Here is a 12,941-nt window from a genome sequence, read left to right as displayed (position 1 = left end):
CCTCCTGCTACGACGTCCCCACAGAATGGACTGAGGGCCGGTCACAGCGTCCAGGGCTTGGCGGGTTACAGGAGTTCCGGTTCTTGGGCAGCCTTGGCCTCCCCAGGCGCCCGGGGAGGAGGCCGGCGCTCGGGCGTAGCCCCAGCCCCGTGCAGGGCCCGGGCTCCCCCCATCCAAGCAGTGAGCGACGAGACAGGGCTACGAAGTGACCTACAGACCCAGCGAGGGTGCCAGCCGCGCCCGTGAACGGAGAGGGCAACCGGCGGGCTGGAACGAGTCCTGGGCACCGCCCTAGGCCGTCTCATGCCAGGGCCCGGCGCCCTCCTGGGATCCAGCGGCCCCGGCGACGTGCCCCAGCGCCCCCGGACCTCGCACCGCGCCCCGGCTCCCCCTCGCGGTGCCGCAGTCCCGGCCGCGCCTCCCGCAGCCCCGCCCACCATGACGTCAGCGTGGGGCGGGCGGGCTGGGGTATAAAAGGCGGAGCCGGGGCGCGGCGGCAAGCCTTTGCGCCTAGGACCCTTCCAGTTCGCCCCGCGCGCCCCGCCTTGACAGACAGCGCCTCCACCTGCTCCGCAGCCGGCACCATGCGGGAGATCGTGCACATCCAGGCGGGCCAGTGCGGCAACCAGATCGGCGCCAAGGTGGGCGCGCCGCTGGAGGAGGGGAGGGGGTCTTGTGGGGTCGCTGTCGGGAGCCAGCGGTCCCCAGGTTATGTGTTGGCAGGGCGGGGAGGGTGCAGGGCCTGGACCCAGCAGAGCCTGCGGTGGTCCCTGGCTGCCCAGGCGGCGTATTCCGCATGGCAAGGCTACTTTCTGGGCTGAGTGGCCCAGGAAGCCGCTCGACCTGCCGGGATGCCAGTAGGCGACTCGTGTTGGCCTTTAATCTAGGGCTTTTAAATTATCGAGAGGCAACACCCTTCTGCAGGGGTGAGTGTGCATTCCTCAGCTGCATCAGTACTGCGAGAGGCTAAGATCATATGTAGCCATGGTCTCATGTGAATGTTGTTCATGCATTTTTGTCCGGTTTGAATGAAAGAAATGCAGTGTCATTGGGCTGACAGGTATAGAGGCTTCTCTTTAGGTCAAAAGACTGGTGTCAGATAGGCAAGAACAGTTCTTTTCTGAGTGAGGCTTCATTTGCTACCCCATTTCCATTAAGATGGGCTGTTTTCTAGCTCAGCGTTTTCAGTGTTTCAGTGAAGATCCCTGAGATGGTGTGAGGCCAGACTCTCTTTATATAATCCAACCAGAATACAGTACTGCAATAGACTGGATACAGATATGAGAGGCCGAATGCCTTCTAATAAGCCAGATAGGGAAGAGATTAGCAAAATTGTGAAATGACACCTTTATCATTATTTTTATTTTAGAAAGCACATTTTTATAAAAACGTGTAAATTAAAATGTGGTTGTGTGCTTTAAAATGATTTAATAAGTGTCTTGCAATTTCCTTAATGTTAGTTTTTAATGTGATAAATGCCAATGAGAAAAAGTGAAATTCTCTGAATCCAGGCACTGTCTAGACATGATCTAAAGGGAGATCGATGGTCTTACTCATCTTTAAGGAGGCAGGTGACTGCACTGGGTGGGAGCTGTCATTCCTGATGGCAGCTGGAGGCAGCAGTGGGCATGGTGCATGGGTGTGGGCAGGCACCCCTACAAGGACATGGTCTCTTTCAAAACTGCCATAGTGCCAATCTTTATGTCCCGCCCCCTTTCCTGCTGCTGATTCACAAAGGAGACTGCCTCATGATGGCCAGCTTCCTCCACTGCAGCCCAGGCATCTCCCAGGATTGTGCCTGTTTTTCCCAGCCCACTCTCAGCTGGGAGTCAGTGCTCAGAGGCCAATATGTAGGACAGTAGCATAAATCTGGCCTGTTGAAAGCTGTATGGGGGTCTGTGCCAGATGCCATTGAGCCCTGGAGGTAATTCTGGGTGAGACCACTGGAACCTCTTTCTTACCTGGAGCAAATCATCAGCTTAGACTAAGCCCGGTTTCAGTTCTTTTAGAGAGATGGAGCCTTCTCCTTACACAGCTTCCTAGAAAGGGATTTTCTATGCCCTCACCCCCAGGCTCCTCCCAGCCTTTCAGTCTGTGTTCTTAATATGGCCGATGCGCTGTGCTGTGGATTTCCAAGCCCCTCTGCAGCAAGCAGCTGCTGCAGGAAATGGAGGGCAGCAGCTCTCTATGCTCTTTTCCACTGCTACCGTTCAAGGCCATCTTTGGTGACACTTAGCATTCCAGACCATGACATGATTCAATTTCATCTCAGTTTTGGGAAGTCATCAGTGATGAGCATGGCATCGACCCCACTGGCAGTTACCATGGCGACAGTGACTTGCAGCTGGAGAGAATCAACGTGTACTACAATGAAGCTGCTGGTAAGTGTTTGGATGGCAACTGGGCTTTCCATAAGTGGCAGAGGAAAGGACCTAGGAGCATACAAATGATAAGGAAATGCTGTTTGCATAGTGTTTTCAATGCCAACTACAAAATAGTCTGTTTAGTTGCTGAAGATTGCTAGGTGAAGCATGCTCAGTGTGTCCATTTCTGTTTCCTCCTTTTGTCTCAGTGCTGGAATTTTCTGTAATAAATGATGCTGTGAGAGTTACCTATGACTTATGAGCTCTGCTCATGACTTGCTTGCCAAGCACAGGTCTAAATCAGCTCTTGTTCCCACAGGCAACAAATATGTCCCTCGGGCTATCCTGGTGGACCTGGAGCCGGGTACCATGGATTCAGTGAGGTCGGGACCATTTGGCCAGATCTTCAGGCCAGACAACTTCGTGTTCGGTATGTCATCATGGTTCATGGCACATAACAAATTGATCCTCTTCTTCCTAAACCCATGCACTCTACCATTCTGTGTTCACTGTCGAGCTAAGCCTGGATCCATACACCCCCAGGCCTGGCATCACACACTCAGTATGTTGGGGTCATGCTCCAGGCCCCTCAGACATCTCAGAGATCAGAGCTAGGCTGCAGAGCCCTGACCAGTCCTCCATGACAGAGCAGCCTCTGAAGGGAATAAACAGAGAACAAAGCAATCTTCCACTAGGGCTTCACAAATGCAGGTAATTTCATGGAACTGTGGACAACCAGTAACCATTTGGGGATGTCAGAGGTCATAAGCTGGGCTTATGACCAATGTTTGGACAAGTGCCTGAAGCCCATCCTCTCTGACCACATTGTGCTTCCTCCCACTAGCTGTTTTGTTTTGGGGAGTACTGGGGTTTGATTTCAGGGACTTGCATATGCCTGGCAAGTCTTCTCATATTCTAGTCATCTGTTTTATTTTTATTTTTCAGACAGGGTCTCAATTTTTTTTTTTTCTGGACCCAGAGTAGCCTTGGACCAGGGCTCTCCTTTTCCCACTTCTTGAGAAGCTGAAATACAGGCATGGGCTGTCATGCTGGTTCAATTGCACCTAATTATTTATGATGTTCTGTTCTTCATTTTATTTCTTTTCATCTTTTTTTCTTTTGGTCTGAGATGAGGACTCTAACTGGGTACCTGATGCTTTTGCTCATTGGTTAGCACTCTACCCACTAAGCCATGTGCCTCTAACTCCTCTGTTGATCATTTTAGATGCTCTTTGGTTTGGTTAAGATGTTTCCTTTCTCAACCAGCTTCTTTATCATGATGCCTAGAACTTTTGAAGATCACTGACATACTGAAAATATTCTCTTCATGTAACAAATGTGTGTATAAGAAAATATCAAAGGTTTTCTAGGAACTCATACCTTATCCACAATTTGAATGACACAAGTCAATATCCCTTGAGTCTGTGTCTGAGATTCTCTTTCCCCCTGGCAGGCCAGAGCGGGGCCGGCAATAACTGGGCCAAGGGCCACTACACAGAGGGAGCCGAGCTGGTCGACTCTGTCCTCGATGTGGTGAGGAAAGAGTCAGAAAGCTGTGACTGTCTCCAGGGCTTCCAGCTGACCCACTCTCTGGGAGGTGGCACCGGGTCAGGCATGGGCACCCTGCTCATCAGCAAGATCAGAGAAGAGTACCCAGACCGCATCATGAACACCTTCAGCGTCATGCCCTCACCCAAGGTGTCAGACACTGTGGTGGAGCCCTACAATGCCACACTATCTGTCCACCAGCTGGTAGAAAACACAGATGAGACCTACTCCATTGACAACGAGGCCCTGTATGACATCTGCTTCCGCACCCTGAAGCTGACCACACCCACCTATGGAGACCTCAACCACCTGGTGTCAGCCACCATGAGTGGGGTCACCACCTGCCTGCGCTTCCCAGGCCAGCTGAACGCAGACCTGCGCAAGCTGGCCGTGAACATGGTGCCCTTCCCCCGCCTGCACTTCTTCATGCCAGGCTTTGCCCCCCTGACCAGCCGGGGCAGCCAGCAGTACCGGGCCCTCACAGTGCCCGAGCTCACCCAGCAGATGTTCGACTCCAAGAACATGATGGCTGCATGCGACCCCCGCCACGGCCGCTACCTGACGGTGGCTGCCATCTTCCGAGGCCGCATGTCCATGAAGGAGGTGGACGAGCAGATGCTCAATGTGCAGAACAAGAACAGCAGCTACTTCGTGGAGTGGATCCCCAACAACGTGAAGACGGCTGTGTGTGACATCCCCCCGCGTGGCCTCAAGATGTCGGCCACCTTCATTGGCAACAGCACGGCCATCCAAGAGCTGTTCAAGCGCATCTCCGAGCAGTTCACGGCCATGTTCCGGCGCAAGGCCTTCCTGCACTGGTACACCGGTGAGGGCATGGACGAGATGGAGTTCACTGAGGCTGAGAGCAACATGAATGACCTGGTGTCTGAGTACCAGCAGTACCAGGATGCCACTGCTGATGAACAGGGGGAGTTTGAGGAGGAGGAGGGTGAAGATGAGGCTTAAGAACTTCTGAAATAAATCGTGCACCCTTAGTGAACTCTTATTGTCCTCCAGCATGGTCTTTTATTTGTATACCATGGTGCTCAGTTTTGCCTCTGTCAGAAATTCACTGTTGATGTAATAAGTGGATCTCCTTTAAAGATTACAGTATTGTCTTTTAACACACCTATGCTAATAAAGAAGCATGTGTATTATACCTGTACTCTTTATTATCCTTTGAATAGCTTTTATTCTTTCACATATGTTTCTTAAGTACAAAGTTTAATCTTTTGTTTTTCTTTCAAATGTCAGCTCTGGTGCCTGAGTTCACAGCCTCTCACACTCACTTGGTTTTTTTTTTTTTCCTCCATGCTGGCTCACTATCACTTAAGCCACATCTCCACTTCCAGTCTTTTGCTGGGGAACTGGAGGTAAGATTATCACAGATTTGTCTTCTGGGGCCTGTTCTGGACCTCAATTCTGAGATCTCCACCTCCTGAGAGCTAGTATTATAGGTGTGAGCCACCAACACCTGGCTCAATGTTTAATTTTAATAGCAATGTAGGATTGCTGCATCAGCACTTTTAACAACTGCATACCTGTTTTAGTAAAAAGATTAAATATATTTTATTTCCCCTGGCCCAAAATATTAAAAAAAAATTCTCAATACTAAGCCAATGAAACCAGAGTTTTTAGTCTCTAAGCCCAAACTCTTGGAGTTCAACACATCAGATCCAGCCACTCACTTTTTTTTTTTTCAGTTGTGGGGCTTGAACTCTGGGCCTGGGAGCTGTCCCTTAGCTCTTCAGCTCAAGGCAAGCACTCTGTCACTTGAGCTACAGTGCCACTTCCAGTTTTCTGGTGGTTTACTGGAGGTAAGAGTCTCATTGCTTTTCCTTCCCCAGGCTGGCTTTGAACCATGATCCTCAGATCAGCCTCCTGAGTAGCTAGGATTACAGGCATAAGCCACCAGCGCCCGGCTCCAGCCATTCACTTCTATATACCAATAAAGAAGCATGATAAAGGGCAGAGAAAGATTATATGACACAGGAATGTCACGGGAAGGCAGCATTTCAGTATATGCTTTTGGTCTTCTTTGAGATTTAAAAATGAGCTTTAGGTTAATAAAGAGATAGGGACAGGGCAAAACAGTTATGCATAAATGCATAATTATTAAACAGTCCTGGTCAAAGTATGGTCTGGTTGATCATTATTTCTGTTTTTACTTTGGGAAGGGCTCTGAAGAAGTCATCACTGTCCTCACTGCTGAGGATAAACAAGTCATCACTGTCTAGTGGGTGGGCTGTCTGGAGGAGGCTCTATTGTTCCTTCTATCCCTGTTGGAAAGATATTACTGACAGTTCTTCCTGGATTCCAAAGTAACTGCAGAGAGAATGGCTAGAGTGAACACAAAATGGAGACAAAATGCCAAGCTTGTCTACTGCTTATAGTTAATTAATGGGCCCAGCAAAAGCAGCTTTGATGGAGGGGATTTGAACTTGGGGCCTGGGCACTGTCTCTGAGCTTCTTTGGCTCAACACTAGTACTCTACCACTAGAGCTACAGCTCTACATCCCAAAGGCAGCTTTTATACACCTCTTAGTAACCAAGAGTGAAGAGTAGTTTGGGGATAAAGTAAACCTGTCCTTCTTTGCTGTTTTCTTAGATACCCTCCAAATCTGCAGAAACAGAGTTGTTGAAGATTTTATTTCCTTCCTTTAGAACAAGGTAATGAATACAAGTAAAGACAAGCCCATCTTTACCTATAAGATAAAGGTATGCTGTGAATTCTAGATCCATAAATAGACACGAATAAATTTTCTACTTGAAGCATATCTGAAAATAAATCATGGTAGGAACTTATTTTTAAGAGAATGATAGAAATCCACAATAGAATGTTAAAGAAATCAGTCTTCATTTTGGAGCCATTAAAACTTGAGGTTTTTCCGTATGTCACGCAGCCCACCTGATTTGATCACATTGTAGGGAGGACAGGACTCTTGGGAACTGAGGCATGATGGGAGGACAGAGGGCAGTGCTGAGGTATCTTGGTGATGGAGTCACATGATCAAGGCCCTCATCACAGAACCTCTAGTCCACAAAAGTCCTCAGATAGAGTTTCATTGTAGAAAGTCTTCCACTAACATGTTGAATTCTTTCGCAAAACGTAAGTGCAGGTTGTGTTTGCCTTCTGGCATTAGATGCAATCTAAACAAATCAAACAAAAATTCTTTTAGCCAATGGCAGACATACCACTTAAAATCATTTTCCTTCAACCTTTTATTAAAATCTGAAGTGAAAAACCGCCAATTAGCACTGGGGAGCCATGGAAAGAACTGTGTAAACTTTCTATGAACAGACAGGGGCTGAAACCACTATAGGCTCTGAGCACCTGGGCTGACTGTCACTCTACGGTGCTCACCTAACAGAGACAGAAACAGCATATTTGGAATCACAGCCTGTAACATATGGTTTGGACAAAATGAGAGAGGTGGTTTAGTGATTACTTTTAAAAAATCTTTTCTAATGAAGTTTATTTAAAGAGAGAAGGCAGAAGGGCAATAAGAAAACAAAAACATGTCCAGAGTCCACTGGGTTGAGCAAGTGAGCCTCTTGGACTTATCTGCATAGTAGGAAAGAGCAAATAAGAATTCATCACCCTAGTGTTCCAGGTTCATGTTTTTAGTACTGAGCAAATAAGCCTTCTACCAGCCACCAAACAGATGGCAAAATACCTCAGGACAGTTATGGCTGTTATCAAGGCCTGAGCCCAGAGCTACTTCTATAGCTGTTGAAGCTCATCTTATTTGTAACCTCTGTCCTGTTACAACTTTGGATTTGAGTAGGAGGAGGCTTAGGATTTGGGTCAAAGAAGGCTGGTTTGCAATTCCTTTAAAAAACAACTGTCTCTGGGTTCTGCATTTTATTAGTTACCAAAGTGTGGAAATAGGGGAAAATTTGAACAAATTAAAGGTTGAAGAATGTAAGCACAAGTTCAAGCTATTATGTCTACAGTGACAAGTAGATATAGCAAGGACTACATTGGGGAAAAATTCTAGTATGCATTGTGTAAACCCCTTACTACCTCAGTAGTAGGTAGTGAGAATTCTACCAATTTGAGCTATAGCTCTATTACCTAGCCCTTCTCTGGGGAAGGGAGCTGGCCTGAGAAGGTATCAGACCCATTGTAACTCTGACATGAGTGAAGGATCCAGATATCTTCCTTTCAAATTGGAAGATAAGGCCAGGCGCTGGTGGCTCACACCTATAATCCTAGCTACTCAGGAGGCTGAGATCTGAGGATCACAGTTCAAAGCCAGCTCAGACAGGAAAGTCCATGAGACTCTTATCTCTAATTAACTACCAGAAAACTGGAAGTGGTGCTGTGGCTCAAGTGGTAGAGCCTTGAACTGAAGAGCTGAGGGAAAGAGCCCAGGCCCCACTACCGACAAAAAAAAAAAGCAAGAAAGCAATGTATTCATTACCTGTTATGTCACTGTAACCCCTCTGTACATCACCTCTATAATGACAATGAAAGTAGCAATAATAATAAAAAGAAGTGACAGTTGAAAAAAATAGGGAAAAAAGGTATGACTACAAAGCCACAAGACCTCACTGCGAGAAGCCCCACTGAAGAGAGGCTGTGACTGAACGGGTACGCTGGCAAGGGAGGGCCAAGGGACAGAGGGGTCCAGGCAAGGACCAGCATTTGTACTTGGTTATGAAACCCAGGCACTGGTCTCTGCTGGGTCCCTAACTTATGAGGTCTAAAACACAGTCATGGGCTGAATTGTGCCCTCTAAATTAATACATTGAGATGTCAGAGTCTAATTTGTTCAAAATGAGGCCACATGATGACTAGTATCCTTATAAGAAGAAATTTGGACATAGTTGCAGAGGAAAGATCACATGAAGATATGAGGGAAAGAAGGGTATCTACAACTTGGGGAGAAAAGACTCAACAGAAACCAAACCAGCCTTGTGCTTAGACTCCAGAACTATGACAAAGTACAGATTTATAGCCAGGTTCTGCCCCAATAAACCCAATAAAAGTTGACAATATTGATGATGAGGATGTAACTCAGAACAAATGGTAAACATCTGTGATGGGACAGACTAAGTCTATAAGTATAATTAATAATGCATCTGGCAAGGGAATGAAATCTCAATTTCATTAAAGCCTATTCTCCTGAGCTGGTCTCCTTGTTGTCAGATTGTACACCATCACAGTCGGACTGTAGAACTCCAGGAATCCAGCTTCCTTTCATGGGTTTCCAAATAAGCCAAGAATGTAAAGGGCTCTTTTAGAAGAGACAGTGGAAAACACAGGCCAGTTTGAGATAATCATCGCTAATAACACGTTACCTCAGGCCATTTGTTCCAAGCTTATGTTTGTAAGAAAATGATCTTCCACAAGACAGTCTACTGGAGCAATTAATTCTCACACAAGAGGGTGCATTTTTGTCTCATATCTATGTATTCTGTAGCTAGGCAATGTATCTGGAAGAGTTGCCATACTGAACTTTCTCATAGCCTGACTTTACTAAAATGCTCCCTCTGAATTATCCAGAAAATACTGTTTCTCTAGAGCTGGATGACCACTAAGCAGGCCACTGACATATCATTCCAGGCAGATGACCACTGCACTAGGAGTATGTTTACAAGAGACAGCTGGGCTGTAGTGAAAACACTATGTAGTAGGAGAAAATCCAAAATTTGTCATTTACTGCTGTACCACCTGAAAGATATTTAACATAGAATAACCTTGCTTTCTATCTGTAAAATGGATGTATTATTTTTCATGAGTTTGCAGTAAAATACAATTAGGTGTTTTATGCCAAATACCTTTTTTTATTTAATATATTTTTTTTTATTGTTAAGATACTATACAGAGGGTTACAGTTACATGAGTGAGGTAATGAGTACACTTCCTCTTGAACATTGTTACCCCCTCCATTGTTTTCCCCTTACCATCCCCTCCCTCCCTACCTTCCCCAAGGTTCTTTTTTTTTTATTGTGATTAAGTGATTACATAACTTCCGGAATTTCACAGTATTGTGGAATAATGATGCTCCCAAATACCTTTTAAAATATAAAATGCTATGAAGAAAATCATGTACATATTCTAAAAATATGAAATTATATTAAAGCCCAAAGACAGATTATACAGAAAACTTTTAGGAGGATTAATGAAAGGATGAATCTAATAGTAAAAACATTTGACACAAAATTATGTTTCAATTTTAAATCCCAACCATGATTTAGTATTCTAATTTTATAAAGCCTAATTTGAAAATATCTTACTGCTTATTAAATCAACTTATAAACTTGTCTAAAAATCTGAAGACTTGTCTAAAAATGTGATTTTTTTTTGGTGCCAGTACTGAGGCTGGCATTCTACACTTGAGCCAAACCTCCACTTCAGCTGTTTTGGTGGTTAATTTGAGTCTCATAGACTTTTCTGTCTGGGCTTCAAACTACGATCCTCAGATATTAGTCTCCTGAGTAGCTAGGATTACAATGTGAGCCACAGTGCCTAACCACAAGGTGATGTGAATCTATCAGCTCTCTTTGCTCCTTACTGGCTCTGCACCATAGCCAGTGCATGCAGACGTTTGCAGTTCGTGATAACAGGTTTCTCAGTTTTGTGTGTACACATTTAAGACTGAAATACATAAAAAGTTTACAACATAATTTCAGGTGAGAAACAAAGCAGGTCTCAGAAATATAGATTGTGGTTACATCATGCATAAAAATGCTAATGATGGCAGTATTTAAACCTGTAGCAGGACTAACATTATGTTTTCCTGTTTATTCATTTTTTCCTAGATAGGTAGTATTTTTATAATAAAAAACTAAAATAAAATTTCTCAAATTATACAAAATTGTCTCAGTTAATCAGATGGATAAAATCTAAACAGTACCAGGAGCCTCAGTTAATAAGACTGATAAAATCTAAGCACCCCCAGGAGCCTGTAGCTTATACCTGTAATCCTAGCTGTTCAGTAGGCTGAGATCTGAGGATCAAGGTTCAAATCCAGCCCAAGCAGGAAAGTTCATGCGACTCTTATCTCCAATTATCCACCAAAAAGCTGGAAGGTGAGCTGTGGCTAAAGCGACAGAGTGCTAGCCTTGAGCAAAAAAGCTCTGGATGGTGTCCAGACCCTGAGTTCAAGTTTTAGGACCAGCACCAAAAAACTCCACTAAAACTTGGAAAAAAATCATATTAAGTGAAGCCAGACCCAAAGAAACATAGGTCCCATGGTCTCCCTTATTAATAATAATTAGTATACATCTAGGGTAATCTTAGCAGATGAGAAGAATAGCTCAATAGCTATATACATATGACCAAAAAGATGATGCTAAGCAAAATGAATTTCAAGACATAGACACAAGAGGTTTTCCTTTGTTGTTCTCAATGTACTACATGATTTCTTTTTACTTTTTACTTTTTTACTACCCTATAGTTTATCTCCTGTTGTCGCTGCATTCAATTTTGGTACCCTGGGAATTGCGTATATGTTTATCAGAACTAGGGATGGGAAGGGAAACAACAGAATGGTGAGATAAAGGACAAAGGAGGAACCAATGCAACAGCCATACGCACAAGACAGATGTTGGCGGGGGAATGGGGAGAGGGAAAGAGGGAGAAAAATGAGGGAGGGGGTAACAAGTTAGACAAGAAATGTAATCACTACCTTACTTATGTAACTGTAACCCCTCTGAACATCACCTTGACAACAAAATTATTTTAAAACCCACAAAAATCAAAAACAAAAAACTAAACTTGGCTCCCATCTGCACATTTACCCATTACAAGAATCAGAGAGGCCCTTTCTTCTCAGCTACTGGCTTCCTACTGGTCAGGGTTGCTGCTGTCCACGTCCCTGTGGTACCGGAAACACACTGCTACTAAATGGCTGAATGGATACACTCCCCACCGTTCCTGCTTCCTTTCAGAGATGCTGAGGCTGGACTCACCTTGACCTTTTCACATGCTCATGTATGAAGTCGGCATGAAAACGTGGAACCAGAGGGTCCTTCTCGCCATGCACAATTAGGGTGGGGCACTGAACCAGGGGCAGCAAGTGCCGGCAGATATTACCTGCAAGGTAAAGCCCAGAATTGACCTCAGTGTAAGCATTCTAAAAGAGGAAAAAACAGCTCACACAGCCACACTGACGCAGTCTGGATCGTCTGGTAATAAAGGCTTGGATCCTGGAGAAGGGCTATGGGATGTGGTGGAAGCTGAGCACTAGTGTAAGTTTTTAGGTCATTGGAGTGCTTGTCAAGGAGATTGGAGGGTCCCATCCCATCCTCTCTTCTGTTCCCTGACTTGTGATGTAGGTCAGTATGTAATGTCTCATGTTCCTACCACAATGCACTGCCTCAGAGACCAAAGCTGTGGGACCTCTTTACCATAGACTGAATCCTTCAGAACTATAAACCAAATAAGCATTCTTTTCTTATAAGTTAATGAACTACCTTAGGTATTTTATTAGTGATGGAAAGGTGACTAATGCCTACCTCGGTGGCTGTTTCCCTGTCTGTGAAAACTGGTTTGAATTTGTGACTCCCTCCAGCTCTAAAAGCCTTGGGTTTCTATTTGTATTTCTCTACGCTTTTGTGTTTGTAAGTTATATTAGCAAACAAACTGCTTTGCCTAATTTAAATTAATGCCTTACAAATCAAACAAAGAAAACTGCCACTCTTTCTGTCATACAGGGCGGCCCATCAGCCACTGGGCAGATGTGACACTCCTGATGGCCTGTTATACAGATTCATATTGGAATTGCAATGTGCTCCTGGGAAACGGCTGATCTTTACTGCTAGAGCCTGGGGGATTTTCCTGCCTCCCACCCTCTGAGATCTGAGGATCTGGATCTGGGCCTGCTGAGAACAGCATTACTGAGGCAATGGTCAGCTTGTGCTCCAACTTCTGCCTAGGACCCCTTCACCATGAGCTTCAGTCTCAAAACAGAAATAATCATAATTCTGAGAGCCACATAGAAGCTTCTGTGTAACCCTGCAGATAACTCTTTCCTTCACCATCTCCCACCTCTGTCTGTATTGAGAGAAAAGTGTGCT

At 45.1% G+C, this 12,941-nt stretch overlaps 2 protein-coding genes across 2 annotated transcripts in view; one reads left to right on the top strand and one right to left on the bottom strand.

The window, feature by feature from the left end:
- The first annotated feature begins 515 nt into the window (after positions 1 to 515).
- Positions 516 to 5,070, top strand: Tubb2a (tubulin beta 2A class IIa). The gene is made up of 4 exons (XM_042680310.1): positions 516 to 641; positions 2,273 to 2,381; positions 2,683 to 2,793; positions 3,817 to 5,070. Exons 1-4 carry the CDS (start codon positions 585 to 587, stop codon positions 4,875 to 4,877), a joined length of 1,338 nt encoding a protein of 445 aa, XP_042536244.1. The 5' UTR covers positions 516 to 584; the 3' UTR covers positions 4,878 to 5,070.
- A 1,677-nt stretch (positions 5,071 to 6,747) lies between these two features.
- The window catches only part of Bphl (biphenyl hydrolase like), a 28,050-nt gene continuing 21,856 nt past the window's right edge, over positions 6,748 to 12,941 (bottom strand). Inside the window, exons 6-7 of the mRNA XM_042680312.1 lie at positions 11,835 to 11,958; positions 6,748 to 7,061 (exon numbers count right to left, since the gene is read on the bottom strand). Coding sequence (XP_042536246.1) covers positions 6,974 to 7,061; positions 11,835 to 11,958 — 212 coding nt within the window. The 3' untranslated portion in view covers positions 6,748 to 6,973. The remainder of the gene's footprint in view (positions 7,062 to 11,834; positions 11,959 to 12,941) is intronic.

The sequence above is a fragment of the Dipodomys spectabilis genome, unplaced genomic scaffold (assembly GCF_019054845.1).
Source record: "Dipodomys spectabilis isolate Male_0828 unplaced genomic scaffold, ASM1905484v1 ptg000059l, whole genome shotgun sequence".
NCBI classification, from domain to species: Eukaryota; Metazoa; Chordata; class Mammalia; order Rodentia; family Heteromyidae; genus Dipodomys; species Dipodomys spectabilis.
The sequence above is the reverse complement of the archived record's forward strand: the minus strand, read 5'-3'. Positions and strand labels throughout refer to the sequence as shown.

What these genes read in the sequence shown, in the direction of transcription:
- Tubb2a (XM_042680310.1), top strand. Translation starts at nt 585, where the DNA reads ATGCGGGAGATCGTGCACATCCAGGCGGGCCAGTGCGGCAACCAGATC. An exon ending in GCAACCAGATCGGCGCCAAG is followed by an intron (nt 642 to 2,272) that starts GTGGGCGCGCCG and finishes ATTTCATCTCAG; the next exon opens with TTTTGGGAAGTCATCAGTGA. An exon ending in GCCAGACAACTTCGTGTTCG is followed by an intron (nt 2,794 to 3,816) that starts GTATGTCATCAT and finishes TCCCCCTGGCAG; the next exon opens with GCCAGAGCGGGGCCGGCAAT.